At 43.6% G+C, this 16,722-nt stretch overlaps 2 protein-coding genes and 1 long non-coding RNA gene across 5 annotated transcripts in view; 1 reads left to right on the forward strand and 2 right to left on the reverse strand.

The window, feature by feature from the left end:
* LOC131278081 (uncharacterized) overlaps positions 1–9,682 on the forward strand; it is a 58,744-nt gene extending 49,062 nt beyond the window's left edge. Inside the window, exon 2 of one of the 2 annotated variants that reach the window (XR_011648878.1) lies at positions 8,161–9,682. Coding sequence is in view for 1 of the 2 variants with exons in the window: in XM_071215297.1 (XP_071071398.1) it covers positions 6,475–7,422 (948 nt within the window). In the remaining variant the exon portion in view is untranslated. Of the gene's footprint in view, positions 1–5,975; positions 7,424–8,160 lie in introns of those variants that run through there. The other variant, XM_071215297.1, reaches the window with a different exon arrangement.
* The window catches only part of CISD2 (CDGSH iron sulfur domain 2), an 86,169-nt gene that overhangs the window by 68,701 nt on the left and 746 nt on the right, over positions 1–16,722 (reverse strand). The gene's annotated exons all lie outside the window — the stretch shown is intronic.
* On the reverse strand, positions 1,185–16,712 carry LOC131278086 (uncharacterized). Its single transcript, XR_009185290.2, has 2 exons — positions 14,616–16,712; positions 1,185–5,376 (listed from the first exon to the last, which is right to left on the reverse strand). It is a non-coding gene; the product is annotated as an uncharacterized lncRNA (long non-coding RNA).

Below are 16,722 nucleotides of genomic sequence, written 5' to 3' on the forward strand. Positions count from 1 at the left end.
GTAGATTATACAGAATAGATTTACTGCCTTAAAAATGCCCTATGTTCCAACTATTCATCCCTTTTTTCTACCAAACCCATGTCAACAACAGATCTTTTTACTTTCTCTATAGTTTTGCCTTTTTCCGAATGTCAAGAGTTGGAATCATACAATATATAGCTTTTCCACACTGACTTATTTCACTAGCAATATGTATTTAAGGTTCTTCCATGTCTTTTCATGGCACAATAGATCATTCCTTTTTATTACTGTATAATATTCTATTGTATGGGTATGCCACAGTTTGTTTATTCATGCATCTGTTGAAGAGTATCTTGGTTGCTTCCAGTTTTTGAAAATTATGAATAAGGCTGCTATAAATATTGACATGCAGGCTTTTGAGGGGCATACATTTTCAACACCTATGGGTAAATACCTAGAAGCACAATTGCTGTATAATATAGTAAGCCTATTTTAGCTTTGTAAGAAATTGCTAACTTATCTTCCAAAGTGGCTGTGTGCATTCCCACCAGCAGTAAGTTTCCATTACTCCACATCCTGGCTAGTATTTCGTGCTGTTGATGTTTGAGATTTTACCCATAATAAAGGTATGTAGTAGTATCTCATTGCTATTTTAATTTGAAATTTCCTAATGATATATGATGGTGAACATCTTTTCATTATACTTATTTGCAGTCTTCATGTCTTTTTCATATTCCTCCATGTCTATGTTATGACTTTATTATCTTTTTTAATCTTTTAAGGATGCTCTGCATGTTTAATTTAATCTGTGTCACCTATAAATAAATACTGACAAAAGGAACCTAATAAACAATGGGCAAAATATATGGACAGGCAATTCACCAAAGACTAAAGATGGCAAAGCAGCACATGAAAAGATGCTGAATATCATTAGTCATTACAGAAATGCAAATTAAAACAATGAAGGGATACCACATCACAAGCCAGGAGGAACTGGAACTCTCATATACTGTTAGTGGGAATGTAAAATGGTACAACAACTTGGGAAAACAGTTTGGTAGTTTCTTTAAAAGTTAAATATAATCTAGTCATTCCACTCCTACAGATTTTTTTAACTTTTTACTTTGAAATAATTTCACATTACAGTTGCAAAAATAATACAAACCTCACAGACCAAAACCAGATCCACCAACTTTTAATATTTTGCCACATTTGCCATATCACTTTCCATCCTTCCTTCCTCCCGCCCTCCCTTTCTGTCCTCTTCCTTCCTTTCCTTCCTTCCTTCTCTTTCCTTCCTTCCTTTCTTCTCTTTCCTTCCTCCTTCCCTCTCCTTCCTTTCTTCTTTCTTTTCTTTTTCTTTCTTTCTAAACATTTGAGTAGGCTGTATATATCATGCCCTTTGAACACTTAACACTTCCATGTACATTTCCTAAGAACAAGGATGTACACTTCTAAAACCACCTTAAGTGCAGTTATCAATTTCAAACACTTTAACAATGATATAAAGCTTAGAATATATGCTCCAATTTTTTCATATGTCCAATATGAATGTCCTTTAGCATTTTTTCCTCTATTATTAGATGTAGTTCAGGATCATGAAATGCCTTTAGTTGTTTCCTCTTTAATCTTTTTTTTAAATTGTGGAAACATATATACAACATGAGCTTTCCCATCTCAACTACTGCCAAGCATATAATTCAGTGGGATTAATCATGTTCAGAATGTTATGCTATCCTTACCACCATCCATTTACCAGAACTTTCCCATCACAAACAGAAACCCTGAACCCAATGCATTAACATCTTCTTTCTCCCCTTTTTCAGTAACCTGTACTCTTATTTTCTGTCTATGAGTTTGCATAGTCTAAGTATTTCACTGAGCTAGTGAGAGGGGGAGGGAAGGGCCAGCCAGGGTGCCATAAAGAGGTTTTCCTACTATTTTTAAAAGGGTTTACTTTGTTACTGCCTCCTTTTTTCTGGAGCGTTGAGAAGTGAAACTAAAAAAAAAGGGTAAACTGATTCTATTTTAAAAATTCTAGAAAATGCAAATTAATCTATAGTGCAGAAAGCAGATCCATAATTTCCTGTAAAAAAGATATAGAAAGTTGTTCTTAAACTCATAGTTCCCAATGAATTACCTAAAAAACTGTGGTAGGTAGAATAAAAAATGCCCCATCCCACTTCCCCTAAGATGTCCACATCCCAGTCCCTGGAAGCTGTGAACATATTATATAAAAGGCAAGGGGGAATTAAAGTTGCAAGTAGAATTAAGATTGCTAATTACCTAGCCTTGAGATGGGGAGATTACCAATGAATTATCTAGCAGGCCCAATGTAATCACAAGGATCCTTGTAAGAGGAAAAGGGATGCAAAAGAATGTGACAGTGATACAATGTGAGGAAGAGCTAACCAGCCATTGCTGGCTTTGAAGATGGAAGGGGGTCAAGAGCCAAGGAATGCAGGCAGCCTCTCTAGAAGCTGGAAAGGGTGAGAAAATACATTCTTTCACAGAGTCTCCAGAAAGGAAGACGGAACATCCAGGACTGTATATTGTGTTGTTTTAAGCCACTAAGTTGTGATAATTTGTTATAACAGACAGGAAACTATTTAAATAGCCAGTTCTAATTTTTTAAAAAATAGACTTGAATCTTGGGACTTTTTCTATTGAATAAGTAGCAGGTGGGAGGTTGGTGGTAGTGGTAGCAAGGAAAGCAGAATGTTCTTTACCTTTTCCCCCACTTTTATCTCTTTCCCACTGACCTTCATATTTTCAGCTCTTTGCTCATAACCATATATAAATATTAAAGGTCTATTACCAGATATAGAAGACTTTATGAAAGCTGAACAGGGAATATGATTGCTTTAGGAATAAAAATATAGGGAAAAAAAGAAGGCTGTGAGATTATGTTTTTCTGTTGTAAGCAAGGTAGAAGACAAATCTTGGTCTCTGTTAGAAGCTAATTGGTAATGGCAGTGGAGAGGAACATGGGTGAATCAATTTGGCATTCACAAAAGCAAAGAAAGGTATCCCAGAGCTAATCTAAACTATACAGTGATTTTTACACAAGGTTAAATCTACAGATTTCTTGATCACTGTGGTAGGTTGAATTATGTACCCAATTCTCAAATGTTCTTAATCTTAATGTATCTCTGTGGGCATGAACTCATTGTAAATAAGGCCTTTGAAGATGTTAGTTTTTGTTAAAGCATGGTTCAAGTGAATGTAGATGGATCTTAATTCAATTACTAAGGACTTAAAAAGAGAAAACCATGGGGAGGAACCAGAAGCAAGAAATCAGTACAACTCAGAAGAGGAGAGAACATCCATGTGATAGGAAAGCCAAGAAACCCCTAGAGCAAGCAGGCCTTCTATCTCAAAACCATGTGACAATAAATCCTTTTGATTAAGCCAACTGTAACAGTTTGATACTATTGATGAATTCCAAAAAGAGGTATTGGATGATTTTGTAAACTGATCTTTTCCTCTTGGCATATTAGATTATACTGGATTCAGGTAAACCTCTTGTGCCAGTAGGGCATTGAGTCCTCACCCTTTGGTGGGTGGGGACTCACAGATAAAAGACATGGCAAAAGACAAAGGTTAGGGAGTTTCTGATATTGGAGTTCTGATGTTGGAGTTTGATGCTGGTATTAAGTTGGCACCCGGGGAAAGAAACAGAGCCATTCACCTCATAGACTACAGCTGACCTTGTGGAGAAAACAGAGGAGCCCAGAGGAACCCAGGAAGCCTGAACCCCATAGACGTCTTACTCCAACATGTGAAAATAGAGTTTGGTGAGGGAAGTAACTTATGCTTTATGACCTGGTATCTTTAAGCTTCTACCCCAAATAAATGCTTTATAAAAACCAACCAATTTCTGGTGCTTTGCATCAGCACCCCTTTGACTAATACACCAACCAATTTTGTGGTGTTTATCATAGCAGCCTGGAAACTTAAACACTGACCAATCTCCCAACTTTTTAAAGCTTTCATCAAATCACTCAACTTAAATTTACCTTCAGTTCAATCCTTTTCTCAGCTTGAGTACCTGACCTATGCTACAAGAAGTAACTCCTGTTGCTTGAAACTGAGAATTTCTGCTAACATACTAAAAAAGGAGGTTGAGGGACTTCTTTTTCTGATGAGCAAAGGGATATATGTTTCCTGCTATATCAAGTTGGAATGTCTATAGAGTATTCTAACATAGGGATATAACACAGTCAGGGTAGCTTTAAAGAATAGGACTTTGTGGAATGACCTGGAAACCTAACTACTTTTCTATAGGACATGTTCTGAACTCCACATAGTAATGAAACTTAAAATGCACCTAAAACCCTTTAAAGGCATTCATTCATTCATTCATTTGGAGGTACTGGTGATTGAATCTAGCACCTCATACATGGGAAGCAGGTCCTCAGCCACTGGGCTACATCTGCTCCCCAAAGGCTTTCTCCATTTCTTTCCACTTTAGAATCTGATTTATTTCTCTGTCCTACCTACCTTGCATTTCTTAACTGTAGCCTCAAGAGTCATAAGGTCAGTGTCAATTCTACTTAGGTATGTGACAAGAGGATTTTTATAACCTCTATATCATATCAGTGTTTCTCAAACTGGATTCTTTGCATTCTCTACAAGGTGTTTTGTTTTGTTTTTACTGTATGATTTATTTCAGAAATCTATAATAATTAATGTAAGCATAATCCAGATCACCTCAATTTCCACCTACAAATAAGTACTGCCATGTAATTTCAGAGCTTGTGATGTGTTTAAGTTTATGAACTTGTTTTAGCATCATGTAATAATACTTTGTCTTAGGCAAACTAGAACAGAAATAGATAATAAAGCCTTCTTTCTGGCCATGTGAAAGCCAAATGACATCTGTCAAAGAACAGACAAAAGTCTCCCAAAGATTCTAGGACAGAAAAGTGGTGGACAAATTGAGTGATCATATGGAAGTTGGTATAGAAATGCCAAATTTTAAAAAGCCTAAATTGTGACAGTACTTTGCAAGAGGAATTTGGTTTTTAAAAAAGAAAATAAAAAGCATATAGTACATTGATGTTATTTTTATTAGCTTATATTTTCCCACATTTAATATGTAAATTGTAGTTCATAGTTCTTTAAGAGCTAAGAGTATAGGGAAGTCACACCAAGTATTACATTTTTGTTTTTATTAGAATGTTATATTTTATTATAGTGTTTTATTTATGTATATGGTTTTAAGAACATTCTAATATAAGTAACTGAGGGCAATCCTCAAAATTCTTTCCAGTATATTTATTCCCATCCCAACCCCTTCAGAAGAAAATCTGCATTCATTAACATGGTGTGCTAAGGCCCACTAAATCTTCAACTTCATTACATCTTCTATTCGGCTTTTCTTTCTCACACACTAAACTGCAGCCACAGTACCTGTAATTTCGAAAACTTATCAGTTCATTGTTGTACTTCTATTTTCAAACACTTACCAGTTCATCATTCCTTTGCCTAGGAGACTTTCTCCCTTTCTTTTCCCATTTGTTTTAAAACAACTCATCTCCTCAAAGAAACTTCCCCTTACCACACTAAGTTAGCTCTTTTAATTACTGCTCTATATATACATTTATGTCGCCCAACAGACTATGACAGTCTAATCCTGTCCCCTGCTCCCACCCTGCTTTTCGCTTCCTTGTACTTTACCCGCCTGTTCTTTGAAATTTCTCTGTATTATGGCCCTTCTCAGCAGCAGCTTATGCTGCTGCCTCCCTCCGCCCCTCCTCCCAGCCACTGTTATCTTCCCCCTCCCAGCCGATCGCTGTTCTCCCCGCCTCATTTCAACCGCCCTCATCGCGTATCCGCCCCGGCACAACCTCCGAAACAACCCCCCCTGCCATCAATGGCTTACGCCCTAAACCGCAGGTCCGCCCTTGCCTCTGCAGCCAATCCCCAGCTGCCCCGCGGACATGCCCCTCCCACAACCTCCCCGCCTCCACGAGACTATAAAACCCCATGTACTTCCCTAATAAAATCAGACCTGCGCATAGACCTCGTCTCCGTGGTTCTTCTTCCATCGAACCGTGCGGTCCCCACCAAGCCTTGAGCCGCCCGCTGCCGCCCCAGTCCGGCTGTGGGCTCGGCCCGACTCCCGGCAGCGACCCGCCCGCGGTACCGCAGCGGCGGCCACAGCTGGCGCCTGAACAGGGACCCCAGTTTCGGCCCCTCACTTGGCCAGTCCGCTGCTGAACCCTCGCACGGGACCCATCGCCGTCCTCCCGTGCCGCCGCTCAAGGTAGGGACTCTCCGGCATTGCTCCCTTCACCCCCCTCCCAGGCCCTCTGCCGCAATGGGGGCCTCCCTCTCATCCCGTCAGGTTCCTCAAGTCCGCCTGCTCGCTGCCCTTTTAGAAACTCACCACGTGAAGATCTCTCTCCGTCAGCTACAGCGGTATTGGGACCTTCTCCTACCCTTTAACCCTTGGCTCTCTGGAGCCCAGAGACCTACGAACGTTTAATTCAGCGGGTGACGTCCGCTATGGAGCACGATCGCAAGCAGTTTCCCCCCGGCCTTATCCCGACCCTCGTCGCTATCCGCGCCTGTCTCCAAAGTGTGCCCTCCCCTGCCTCCGCTCTCGCCTGTGAGCCTAGCCACCCTCTCACCTGCGATCCTGATGGAGACGACGATGCTCGTTCTCTGTCCGCCCAGCTCGAGGCCGCGCTCGAACTGGATCCCCCCACAGCCTCCGATTCGGACCCCAACCAACATGGCGACCCTCCGCCTTCTCCCCCCCCCCCCACCGCGCCCTGCAAACAATGCCAACATGGCGCACCTCCTCCTTCTTCTTCCTCGGCGCCCTCTTCCTGCCTTTACCCACCTCTTCCTGTCTCGTCGCCATCCGGTCCCGTCCCGGATGCCTGCCGGCCGCCATCTTCGGCTAAACTGGCAGAGCCTCCGGTGCCATCTTGGCCTGTACCTGGAAGTGACGTGGCCACTCCTCCATCTTGGCCCGAGGCCAGAAGTGATGTCAGGCGTGACGTCACCGTGCCGCCATCTTGGCCAATCAGAAACACCGTTGCCGCCGCGCCCTCCTGGCCGGCGCCCGGTGGCACCGCCAATGCCTCACCTCCATGGCCCGCTTCACCTCCCGCCTGCTCCAGCAATAGCGGGACCGTCGTGAATCCTCCTCCGCCAGCGTACGACACCGCCTTTCTCACCGCTCCCACTCCGCCTCTGGCTCAGATGTTCCCCCTCAATCCTGCTCGCACTCCGCAGAACCCACAAGTGTGGGTCCCCTTTTCTCCCAAAGACATCCAAATGCTCCGCAACGCGATAAAAGAGGATGGCCTTGCTAGCCCTCATGCCCAAGACATTCTCGAGCGTATGGCCATCCCTCGCTGCATACCTTACGACTGGATCTCTCTAGCCCGAGCGGTTCTCTCCCCTGGCAATTCATTGACTGGCGAGCCCATCTCGGTGTCCTAATCGACAATCAGATTGCTGACAATGGTGTGCATTACCCTGCAAACGCATTTCTCGGGTTCGGCCCTTATGGCGATCCCAGCGCCTACACTGCCACCCCGCCTGGGTTCTTCCTCCAGCTCCGTGACTGTGTTTTCCGAGCCTTCCGTTCGTGCGCCACGGCCGCCCCAGAGCCCCTCGTGAAGCTTTTCCAAAAACCCGAGGAGCCGTTTAACGAGTTCGTGGCACGCGTGCAAGCCGCGGCCGAGAGACGCGTCACCGGACGCGTCACCGGCGCCGCCGCTAAGGAGTCCTTCGTCAAAGATCTCCTACAAGAGGGAGCTAATCCAGCCTGCAAGGCCATTATCCGTCCCCTTCGTGACAGGCCCCTCCAAGACTGGGTCCTTGCTTGCTCCGGAGTCTCCGGCCAAACCACCGCCCTCGCTGCCGCCCTTCTTGCCGCCGTCCAAACCACCAATACATGTTTCCGTTGTGGCGAGCTAGGCCACTTCGCACGGGAGTGCCCTAACCTCCCGGCACCGCCGCGCCCGGCCCCTCGGGGCATGGAGCCGCCATCAGCAGCCCCCGCTCCCCGTGCGCCCTCCACTCCTTGCCCGCGATGCGGGAAAGGCACCCCGCACGGCCCTGCCGACCTTCCACCTCCCGACCCCCTTCCCCCTGATGACCCCCCCCTGCCGTAATGATGGCCCTTCTCCGCATCTCACCCCCCCCCGTGAGGTCTTTCTCCTCTTGTCGTTGCAGATGACACCTCCAGTTGCCCAGTCGAGCCCGCCTGAGTCTGCCCCTCCTGCGCCATCACCCGCAGGGACCACGCCAGCTCTCTCCCGCCGCGAGCGACATCGACGTCGTCTTCTTGTCCGCCGCTTGAGCCGTCTCTCCCTCGAAGATGCCTCCATCGAGCAACAAATTCTCCAGCTTCTCCGTCGTGCTCGCGCCTCCCCTGCCCCGCGCCCTCCTACCACCCCCCCCTCCTACACCTTCTCATCATTATGCTCTCTATAGCCTCCTCAGCCCAGGCCACGCCCCTTTGGGCCGCCCTTCTTCAACCGCCTGGTTTCCTCTTTCTCTCCCCTCACTCCCCCACCTTCCCCACCATGTACTCCCCCAACTGCGACTTCCTCCCAGAAAGCTGCGACCCCCTCGCCCTTCCTGTCTCCTCGTCGTTGCCAAATGTCTCCATCCCTATTCCCCTCGACGCCTTGCAGTTTGTCACCAACCTTTCCCTGTGCGTAAACCCGCGCAATACTACACCAATGGATGTTTTCCTCTTACAACACCTCCTCAACTACACCCACTCCCTCCAGCAACACATCCTCACCCTCGAATCCGTCAAGCCCCCAACCCTCTCAGCTTCCCTCCTTAGAGACGTGCTCCAAAAATTCCTCTCCCTTCTCCAACCTTCCAGCCTCCTCCTCTACGCCTTCCTTTTCCTCCTTCTCCTCCTCCTCCTAGGCCTCGCCTGCTGTATCCGCAAGTCCGTTCGCCAGCACCGAGAGCGGCAAAGGCTCTTGGCCACAGCTGTCCTAGTCCTCTCCCAAAGCCATCCCCTTCCCGAGGAGGCCCGGCACGCCCAGGTGTGGCTCACGGAGGTGGCAGGACGCAGCCATCGATAGGGCCCATCGTGGTCGCCTCGAGCTGCAGGTACGGGTTCTCTGCCCTCCGCATAGGGAATCGGGCGTTTCAGCCGCCCTCCCCTCTGCTCACGCCCCCCTCGTGCCCCCCACACCCCCTGCCGGTAGCCCCTCCTCGTTCCTTTCTCTCCTATTTCCCCTCCTCTCACCCCCCCATCTTTCCTCCCCACAAAATGTCAATCCTGCAAAACCTGCGCTTTCTTCAAAGCCGTCAATGGTTCTTATTTTCGAAAAAGGGAGCAATTGTCCCCTGCTCCCACCCTGCTTTTCGCTTCCTTGTACTTTACCCGCCTGTTCTTCGAAATTTCTCTGTATTATGGCCCTTCTCAGCAGCAGCTTATGCTGCTGCCTCCCTCCGCCCCTCCTCCCAGCCACTGTTATCTTCCCCCTCCCAGCCGATCGCTGTTCTCCCTGCCTCATTTCAACCGGCCTCATCCCGTATCCGCCCCGGCACAACCTCCGAAACAACCCCCCCTGCCATCAATGGCTTATGCCCTAAACCGCAGGTCCGCCCTTGCCTCTGCAGCCAATCCCCAGCTGCCCCGCAGACATGCCCCTCCCACAACCTCCCCGCCTCCACGAGACTATAAAACCCCATGTACTTCCCTAATAAAATCAGACCTGCGCATAGACCTCGTCTCCGTGGTTCTTCTTCCATCGAACCGCGCGTCCCCACCAAGCCTTGAGCCGCCCGCTGCCGCCCCAGTCCGGCCGTAGGCTTGGCCCGACTACCGGCAGCGACCCGCCCGCGCGGCAGCGACCCGCCCGCGGTACCGCAGCGGCGGCCACATAATCCTTATTGGTCTCTCCCCAATTAAGTTTCCTGAAGGTGATGCCTGAATCTTCCATGTATTTATCTTTGGCATCCTAGCACATATGGGTATTTGATAGTTTAAAGATTAATTTCTCTCCCCTCCCCTCCATTGTCTGCTGTGTCCATTCGCTGTGTGTTCTTCTGCATCTGCTTGCATTATCAGGTGGCACTGGGAATCTGCCTCTTTTTTTGTTGCGGCATCTTGTGGCATCAGCTGTGTGTGTATGCAGCGCCACTCCTGGGTGGGCTGCACTTTTTTTCACGCAGGGCAGCTCACCTTGAGGACACACACCTACGCAGGGGCGCCCCTGCATAGCATGGCATGCCATGCGCACAGGCCAGCTTACCACACCGGTCAGGAGGCCCTGGGGATCGAACCCTGGACCCTTCATATGGTGGATGGACGTTCTGTCAGTTGAGCTACATCTGCTTCCCTCAGTTTTTGGATAAATGAACATTTAGGAAAATGGCAGTGATTCTATCAACAGATCTGTATTACCCACACATTCTTTCGCCTAACATGAAAATGCCCCTTAACTTCTAGTTAGATCTAAACTACTGATTGACACGTTTTATCCTGTCTCATACTACATCAAAAGCAGTCCTGATTTAGAAGTGGAGTGGAAATCACCATCTCAGGGTTCACAGAATGGAGGAATATAATATGGATTGGAGTGGACTTGCTGGTATTCTACTGTAGAATTGTTGACTCTAGCAATGGAAGAAACTATCATTGATGTGGAGGTTGTGGCCACAGGAGTTGCTGAGAGCAAGGAGAGGGGGGAAGAGGTGTGATATGGGGCATTTTCAGGACTTGGAGTTGTCCTGACTGACATTGCAAGGACTGATGCAGGACACTGCATATGCTGCCATAACCCACTGGATGGACTGGAGAAGATATAACTACAATGTAAACTACGGTTCATGTGGTGTCACAGTGCTCCAGGGTGTATTCACCAAATGCAATGAATGTGCCTTACTGATTAAAGGGGAAGTTGATGTGGGAGCCGGGATGGCTTGTGGAGTGGGGTGTATGGGAACCTCTTATGTTTCTTAATGTAACATTTTACATGATTTATTTATCTTTTTAAAAAAAGACAATAAAAACAAAACAAAAATTATAAAAAAGCAAACAGATTTCTGGTACTTCACCCAGTCTGTTGCCAAGTGTTGAAGCAAGAGGGGAGGTGATCTCTGCAAGGGTTCAGCCTTCCTCTCAAATGTTTAAGGATCCATGGTCCCAGCTTCTTCCAAGCTCAGTGGGCATAGGGCTTGCCTATCTTCCTCTGGGGCTCATTTCTTTCCAGGCTCAGCTGCTGCTCTCTTCACAGGGTCAGCTGTAAACTATCAGGCTCATTTCTCTTCCCGGGGCTGCAGGATCCTCTGTGTATCTACTTCCCTGTGATAGTATGTTATAGCAGCCACCGAGGGGGCTGGTACTCAATGCTGAGTAACACTCTAATGATGTGGTTGAATTAAAGACCTAATCTTAACATAATTTAATAAAACGTCTCAGATGAATCTAATACAATTAAACGGTTATCATGCCCAGAGGAACAGACCAGTTTACAAACCTAACACATCTCTTTTTGGAATTCATAAATAATACCAAACTGGTACAGTCAGTTTTAACTTTATTTGCAACTAAAATGGAATCCCTGTAACACTAAATATGATAATAGTGTTTAAAACTTTGAGCTGATTGTAAAATGTCTTATCCTAGACATCAAAACACTTTGGGGCTATGTTCCCTTTAATTTTAACCTTAGCAAAATGTGTGTAAAATATAAACCCATTAGTGCAAATACAGTCAGATAAACACAAAGTCTTAATAATCAATAAATTAACTTCAATGCAAAATAAAAAATGAATTTGGGGATAAACAATCACTTGCTTCCCTAAGCAAGAATAGTTTAGAACTCTGTATATTAGGATTTCTTTATGTCATCATTTCTTGTATACAGTCTTTGAGAGTAGTCAATGTAAAAGATAGAGTGACACTATCACAAAATAAAGTGGAATAAAAGGTTTGGATTTCTGGTGGAGGGCAAAAGAGGTATGAATGGATTTCTTTTTTTTTTTTCAGTGCAGCAACCAGATGTTTATTTAATTACAGCTCAGTGTTAAGTTCACAGTGTTACAGCATGAGCGTTAGCCTGGCCGGTGAGGACGGAAGCGCGCCCCCACAGCTCAGTGTTACAGCTCTGGGTGGCTGGGGCAAAGATGGAAGCTCCCTCGTGTTACAGCTCAAGCCTGGCTGAAGCGATGATAGAAGGGTGCCACAGCTCAGTGTAACAGCTCAGGCGATCGGGGCGCAGAGAGAAGTGCCTGATTTCTTCATCTTTTAAGCAGAATTCCTTCACAACAAAAATTTCTGTAAAACAAAACTATTTCCCAACCCCAACTTATTTGAAAGTGGTATTGTATATAATCAGTTCCATTTCAAAAGAAGAATTTGGAAAATTCCTTCTAATCACAGGGTGGGATTTTACTTGGAATACTGAATTTTAAAAAGTGCATAAACATTTTAAGGCAGAAAATATGTATGTTACCCTAGTGAGAAAGTTAATGTTGGCTAATAGTCAGAGGTCTAAAAAATAATCAAATGGCTCAGCGGTTTAAAGTGTGGGCATTGAAGTCAGACTGCCTAGGTTTAAATCCTCGCTTGAATATTAATTGTATGACCTTGAGTATTTTCATCAGCATGATGGAGACTTGATAATGAACCCAGCACATGGAAAATACCTCAAAGAACAATAATGATTAACACTGATTAAAAATTTTAAATACACAGTATTTTAATTCCTCATCCTTGGTTATTAATTTCATTTTAGAATTTTCTACATCACATCTTGTTTAAGAAGGTATGTAATAAATGAGAATGATACAGTAAGATCTAAGTTATCTGGAATTCTTGGGAAATTAATAATTCTGGATAGCCAAATTTTCCATAGTGTATCTTTATACTCTCCCCCTCAAAAATCAACATAGGCAGTAAAAGTATTTCCTAAATCTACAACATACTTCTGCCTTCTAAAGAGAATATACTGGTTGTAATTAAAAATTTTCTTGATGAATCACTATCATTAGGAATATCAATCATTATTCTACATTAGAATTTCTCAATCTCTTCAATAAGCCTATGCAACTCTACATAAGATTTAACATGAAGTCCGTGAATAGAGTTCAGAGGCTGTGTGAACTTGGATGGGAAAAAAATATTTTTATTTTTACTAATCTCTAACTGAAAATTAGCATTTCCTTCAATTATGAATGTAACAAGAAGCACAGTAGTACTAGTTGTACCTGTATCTGTATCACCAATAGAAATCACAGATACTTTATATCACTTAACTCTTGCAAACTCAGGAAATACTATTGACATACATCATTACTTTGAAAATTTGGTCTTTATTAGATGCACCACTGTATCTAATTTATGGTGTTAATAAATATAAGAATAAAGCAATATATTCCTATATAGTAAATTTGCTTTCAATATTTTAATAACTGTATAACAACTTTTACTTCCATAATGCTATGAATTTTATTTTACACATTGAGAAACATTATTCCGAGAAGGGTCCATGGCTTCACTAAATTAACAAAGTGTGCTTCATGGCACAAAAAAAGTTAACCCTGCATTCAAATTTGTTGCAGGATGCTGTGATTTTCTGAGTTTATATGCATGTTTATTTTTTCTTTCCTCTCTGTCATCTGTAATTTCTCCTTCCTGACACTACTTGGTGAGAGCTGCCCCTCTACCCCTTTCCATTTTGCAACTTTATTCTATGTGGGTAGAATGTATGAAAAATTGAGAGTAAAATTTTAAAAGATTCAGGTCTTGAGAAAGACTCGTGGAGTTTTCCTAAGGTTCATGGACTTTGTGACACGTTACCTAATTAGAGATCTCCTATGCTTATTTAATTGTTCTTGTAAGTATTGCAAAACTGGTTAAAGACAGGCGACTAAAGGTAAGATATTTTGGGAAGCAGACTTGGCCCAATGGATAGGGCATCCACCTACCACATGGGAGGTCCGTGGTTCAAACCCCAGGCCTCCTTGACCCGTATGGAGCTGGCCTATGAGCGGTGCTGATGCACGCAAAAGGAGTGCCCTACCACGCAGGGGTGTCCCCCGTGTAGGGGAGCCCCATGTGCAAGGAGTGCATCCCGTAAGGAGAACCGCCCAGCGCAAAAGAAAGTGCAGCCTGCCCAGGAATGGCGCCGCACACACTGAGAGCTGATGCAGCAAGATGACGCAACAAAAAGAAACACAGATTCCCGTGCAGCTGACAACAGAAGCGGACAAAAACAAGAACACACAGCAAACGGACACAGAGAACAGACAACTGGGGGGGAGGGGAGAGAAGAAAAATAAATAAAAAATAAATCTTAAAACATAAAATAAAATAAATGTAAGGTATTTTTGTTATGAGAAATATAAATGTATGAAGAGTTGATATGTAAATCAATGGTGCTAATATTCCTTCCTTGTTTCTGAATCTATTCATATACTAAATGGAAGCTCCCCAGAACTTTGGACTTGTTAAACATTTTGGCATTTCAACTTAGTTTTACAGATAAAGAAAACCAGGCCTAAGGAAATTAAATGTCTTTCCCAAATTCTCTCAATAAATAAGTAGAGAGCTTGTGTTTCTTTACTTCTGGTTTAATAATCCTTAATAGTTGTCTCTAATTGTACACATACACCTAAAAACTGTTTTTCTAAAATGCCAAAATCATACTCACAAAGCAGTTTACTTGTGCTTAGGTTTTAACATTATCCCTGTCCTAATTCTGGTCAGATATGTGATCTTGGACAAGTTTTTCTTCTCTGCATATCTATGTGTATATGAAGACAGTGTCACACATGACCACCTAAGAAGCAAAATGAACAATAAAGTTCTTTAAATAAGAAAATGAGCCTATTACTGTTATTTTTAGTTTGGAGCCAAGGTTCCAAAGGCAATTCACACTCCAGGGCGGTCCATGAAGAAAAGCCTCAGAGAAGCCAATGGATATTGCCTTAATCTATACAAGCGTCAGTATGAAAGTATAATGGAACATGTTAATGTCCTGGATTAACGATGGGGTACATTTATTTTAAAAAGGGCTCCTGAAAAAGGTAAAACAAATAAAGGGAGAAATAAGTCAAATAAAAATAGATTCAGATGGCATTTAAAATAGAAATATAAAACATTCTACTCTCCTATTTTCTAAATTAAAAGACACTATGAAACTTCTCAATATTCAGAAGTTAACTGCAATGGGTTCAAATTCTACTTTGGGGAATATCAATCTCTAACTCAGACTCTGTAGATCAGTTTATTTGTAAAAGGGGGCTTAATAAGCACAGTACCTGGTACATGGTAAATATTCAATTCATATTACCTGTTATTTATTATTACTATAAATTTGTTTCACACTATGGCCAGTTAATGACTTACTGGTTACTAAAAGCTTACATTTATACAGTATCATAGAATCTACAGTGTCCTTTCACAAATATATGACATTTGAACCACACAATTATCTTGTGAAAAAAAAACAGCTTCTATTATGCCTGGCTGAATGCTGAAGAAAGAGACTGATAGTCACATACTGGAAAGTAATGGAGCAAAAACTCAAATTTGGGTTTTTCTCTCAAACCCCATGACTAATCTTTGAGCTTTTACTGTATTAGGCGGGCTAGAAGAAAGAACAAAAGAAAGGTGATTCAGAGAGAAAGGAGGGGCAGAAGTGCCCAAGAGACCATGAGATGGAACACGTAATGCCTAGCTACTCACAGTGTGGTCCTTGGACTAGAATAATTTATATCACCTGGGAACTTGTATCACCAGGGCTCCACCCCTAGCCTACTAAATCAAAATCTGCATTTTTAACAAAATCCCCAGGTGATTCGTATTTACACTAGAGTTTAAGAAACACTGTTCCACTAATTTATCTGGAGACACTATACACTCGAACATGTACAGACCATTTATCACAGTCCTGTGAAGTATACTCTGTAAGAGGAAGCGGCTTGCTGCTTTCTTTTTTTGAAAATTAAGTATATTTTAAAGTTTTATTTTTCCAATAAATTCTTAAGTATTTCCACTTCAGTATGTGGAATCATTATGGAATGTTAGAAAATCTTAAATTCCTTCCCTGCCTCTAAATTCCTTTCAAAAACTACTGCCTTCCTACCCTTTGCCTAAAGGATACGCAGTACATAGCAAAATCACCCTCTCCATACTTTGCACTGGCAGATTATAACAGGCCAATTTTATTCTTATATTTTCCCTCTGGATATTTCCAGTAAGCATTGAGTTTTTCTGACCCAACACTACCTGATTTCTTTTTTTAGGTTTCGCCCCTTTCTGGTCCCAGCAACTGAAACATATCAACAAGAGGAAAAGATATTGTTATTAAATCCGTTGTCACATCTTAACTTTGGTGACGGTGGCATTTGATTACAGAGGCAAGCAAGTAAAGCCCACCCCATCTCCTTGTCCTCCACCCTAATCAAGTCACAGTTGAGTTTGACTCAGGGGCTGCTCTAACCCTGGAACAGGTCTGTGGGCCTACTCTTCAGTACTAATCATCCGAGATCAGACATGCACCAATTTTCAGCACGTGGGAGCGCTGATCCCCATTCAGCTTGGTTCTACTTCAAATTATTATTCCCACTTGGAAAGTTGCCTCCTCCCACTCATTAACCGGCCCAGACTACCGGAAAAGTAAATATTGTTCACCTGCTCCACGGGAAGCCTCAAAAGTCATGGTCTAACCCCTACTAAAGGTATCTACTAATTAATCCATGATGAAACATTCCTGATTGGGCGCGTGAGAGAGAGACGTGACGACTCGCGGTCTT

This window comes from Dasypus novemcinctus, chromosome 1, assembly GCF_030445035.2.
Source record: "Dasypus novemcinctus isolate mDasNov1 chromosome 1, mDasNov1.1.hap2, whole genome shotgun sequence".
Taxonomy (NCBI): domain Eukaryota; kingdom Metazoa; phylum Chordata; class Mammalia; order Cingulata; family Dasypodidae; genus Dasypus; species Dasypus novemcinctus.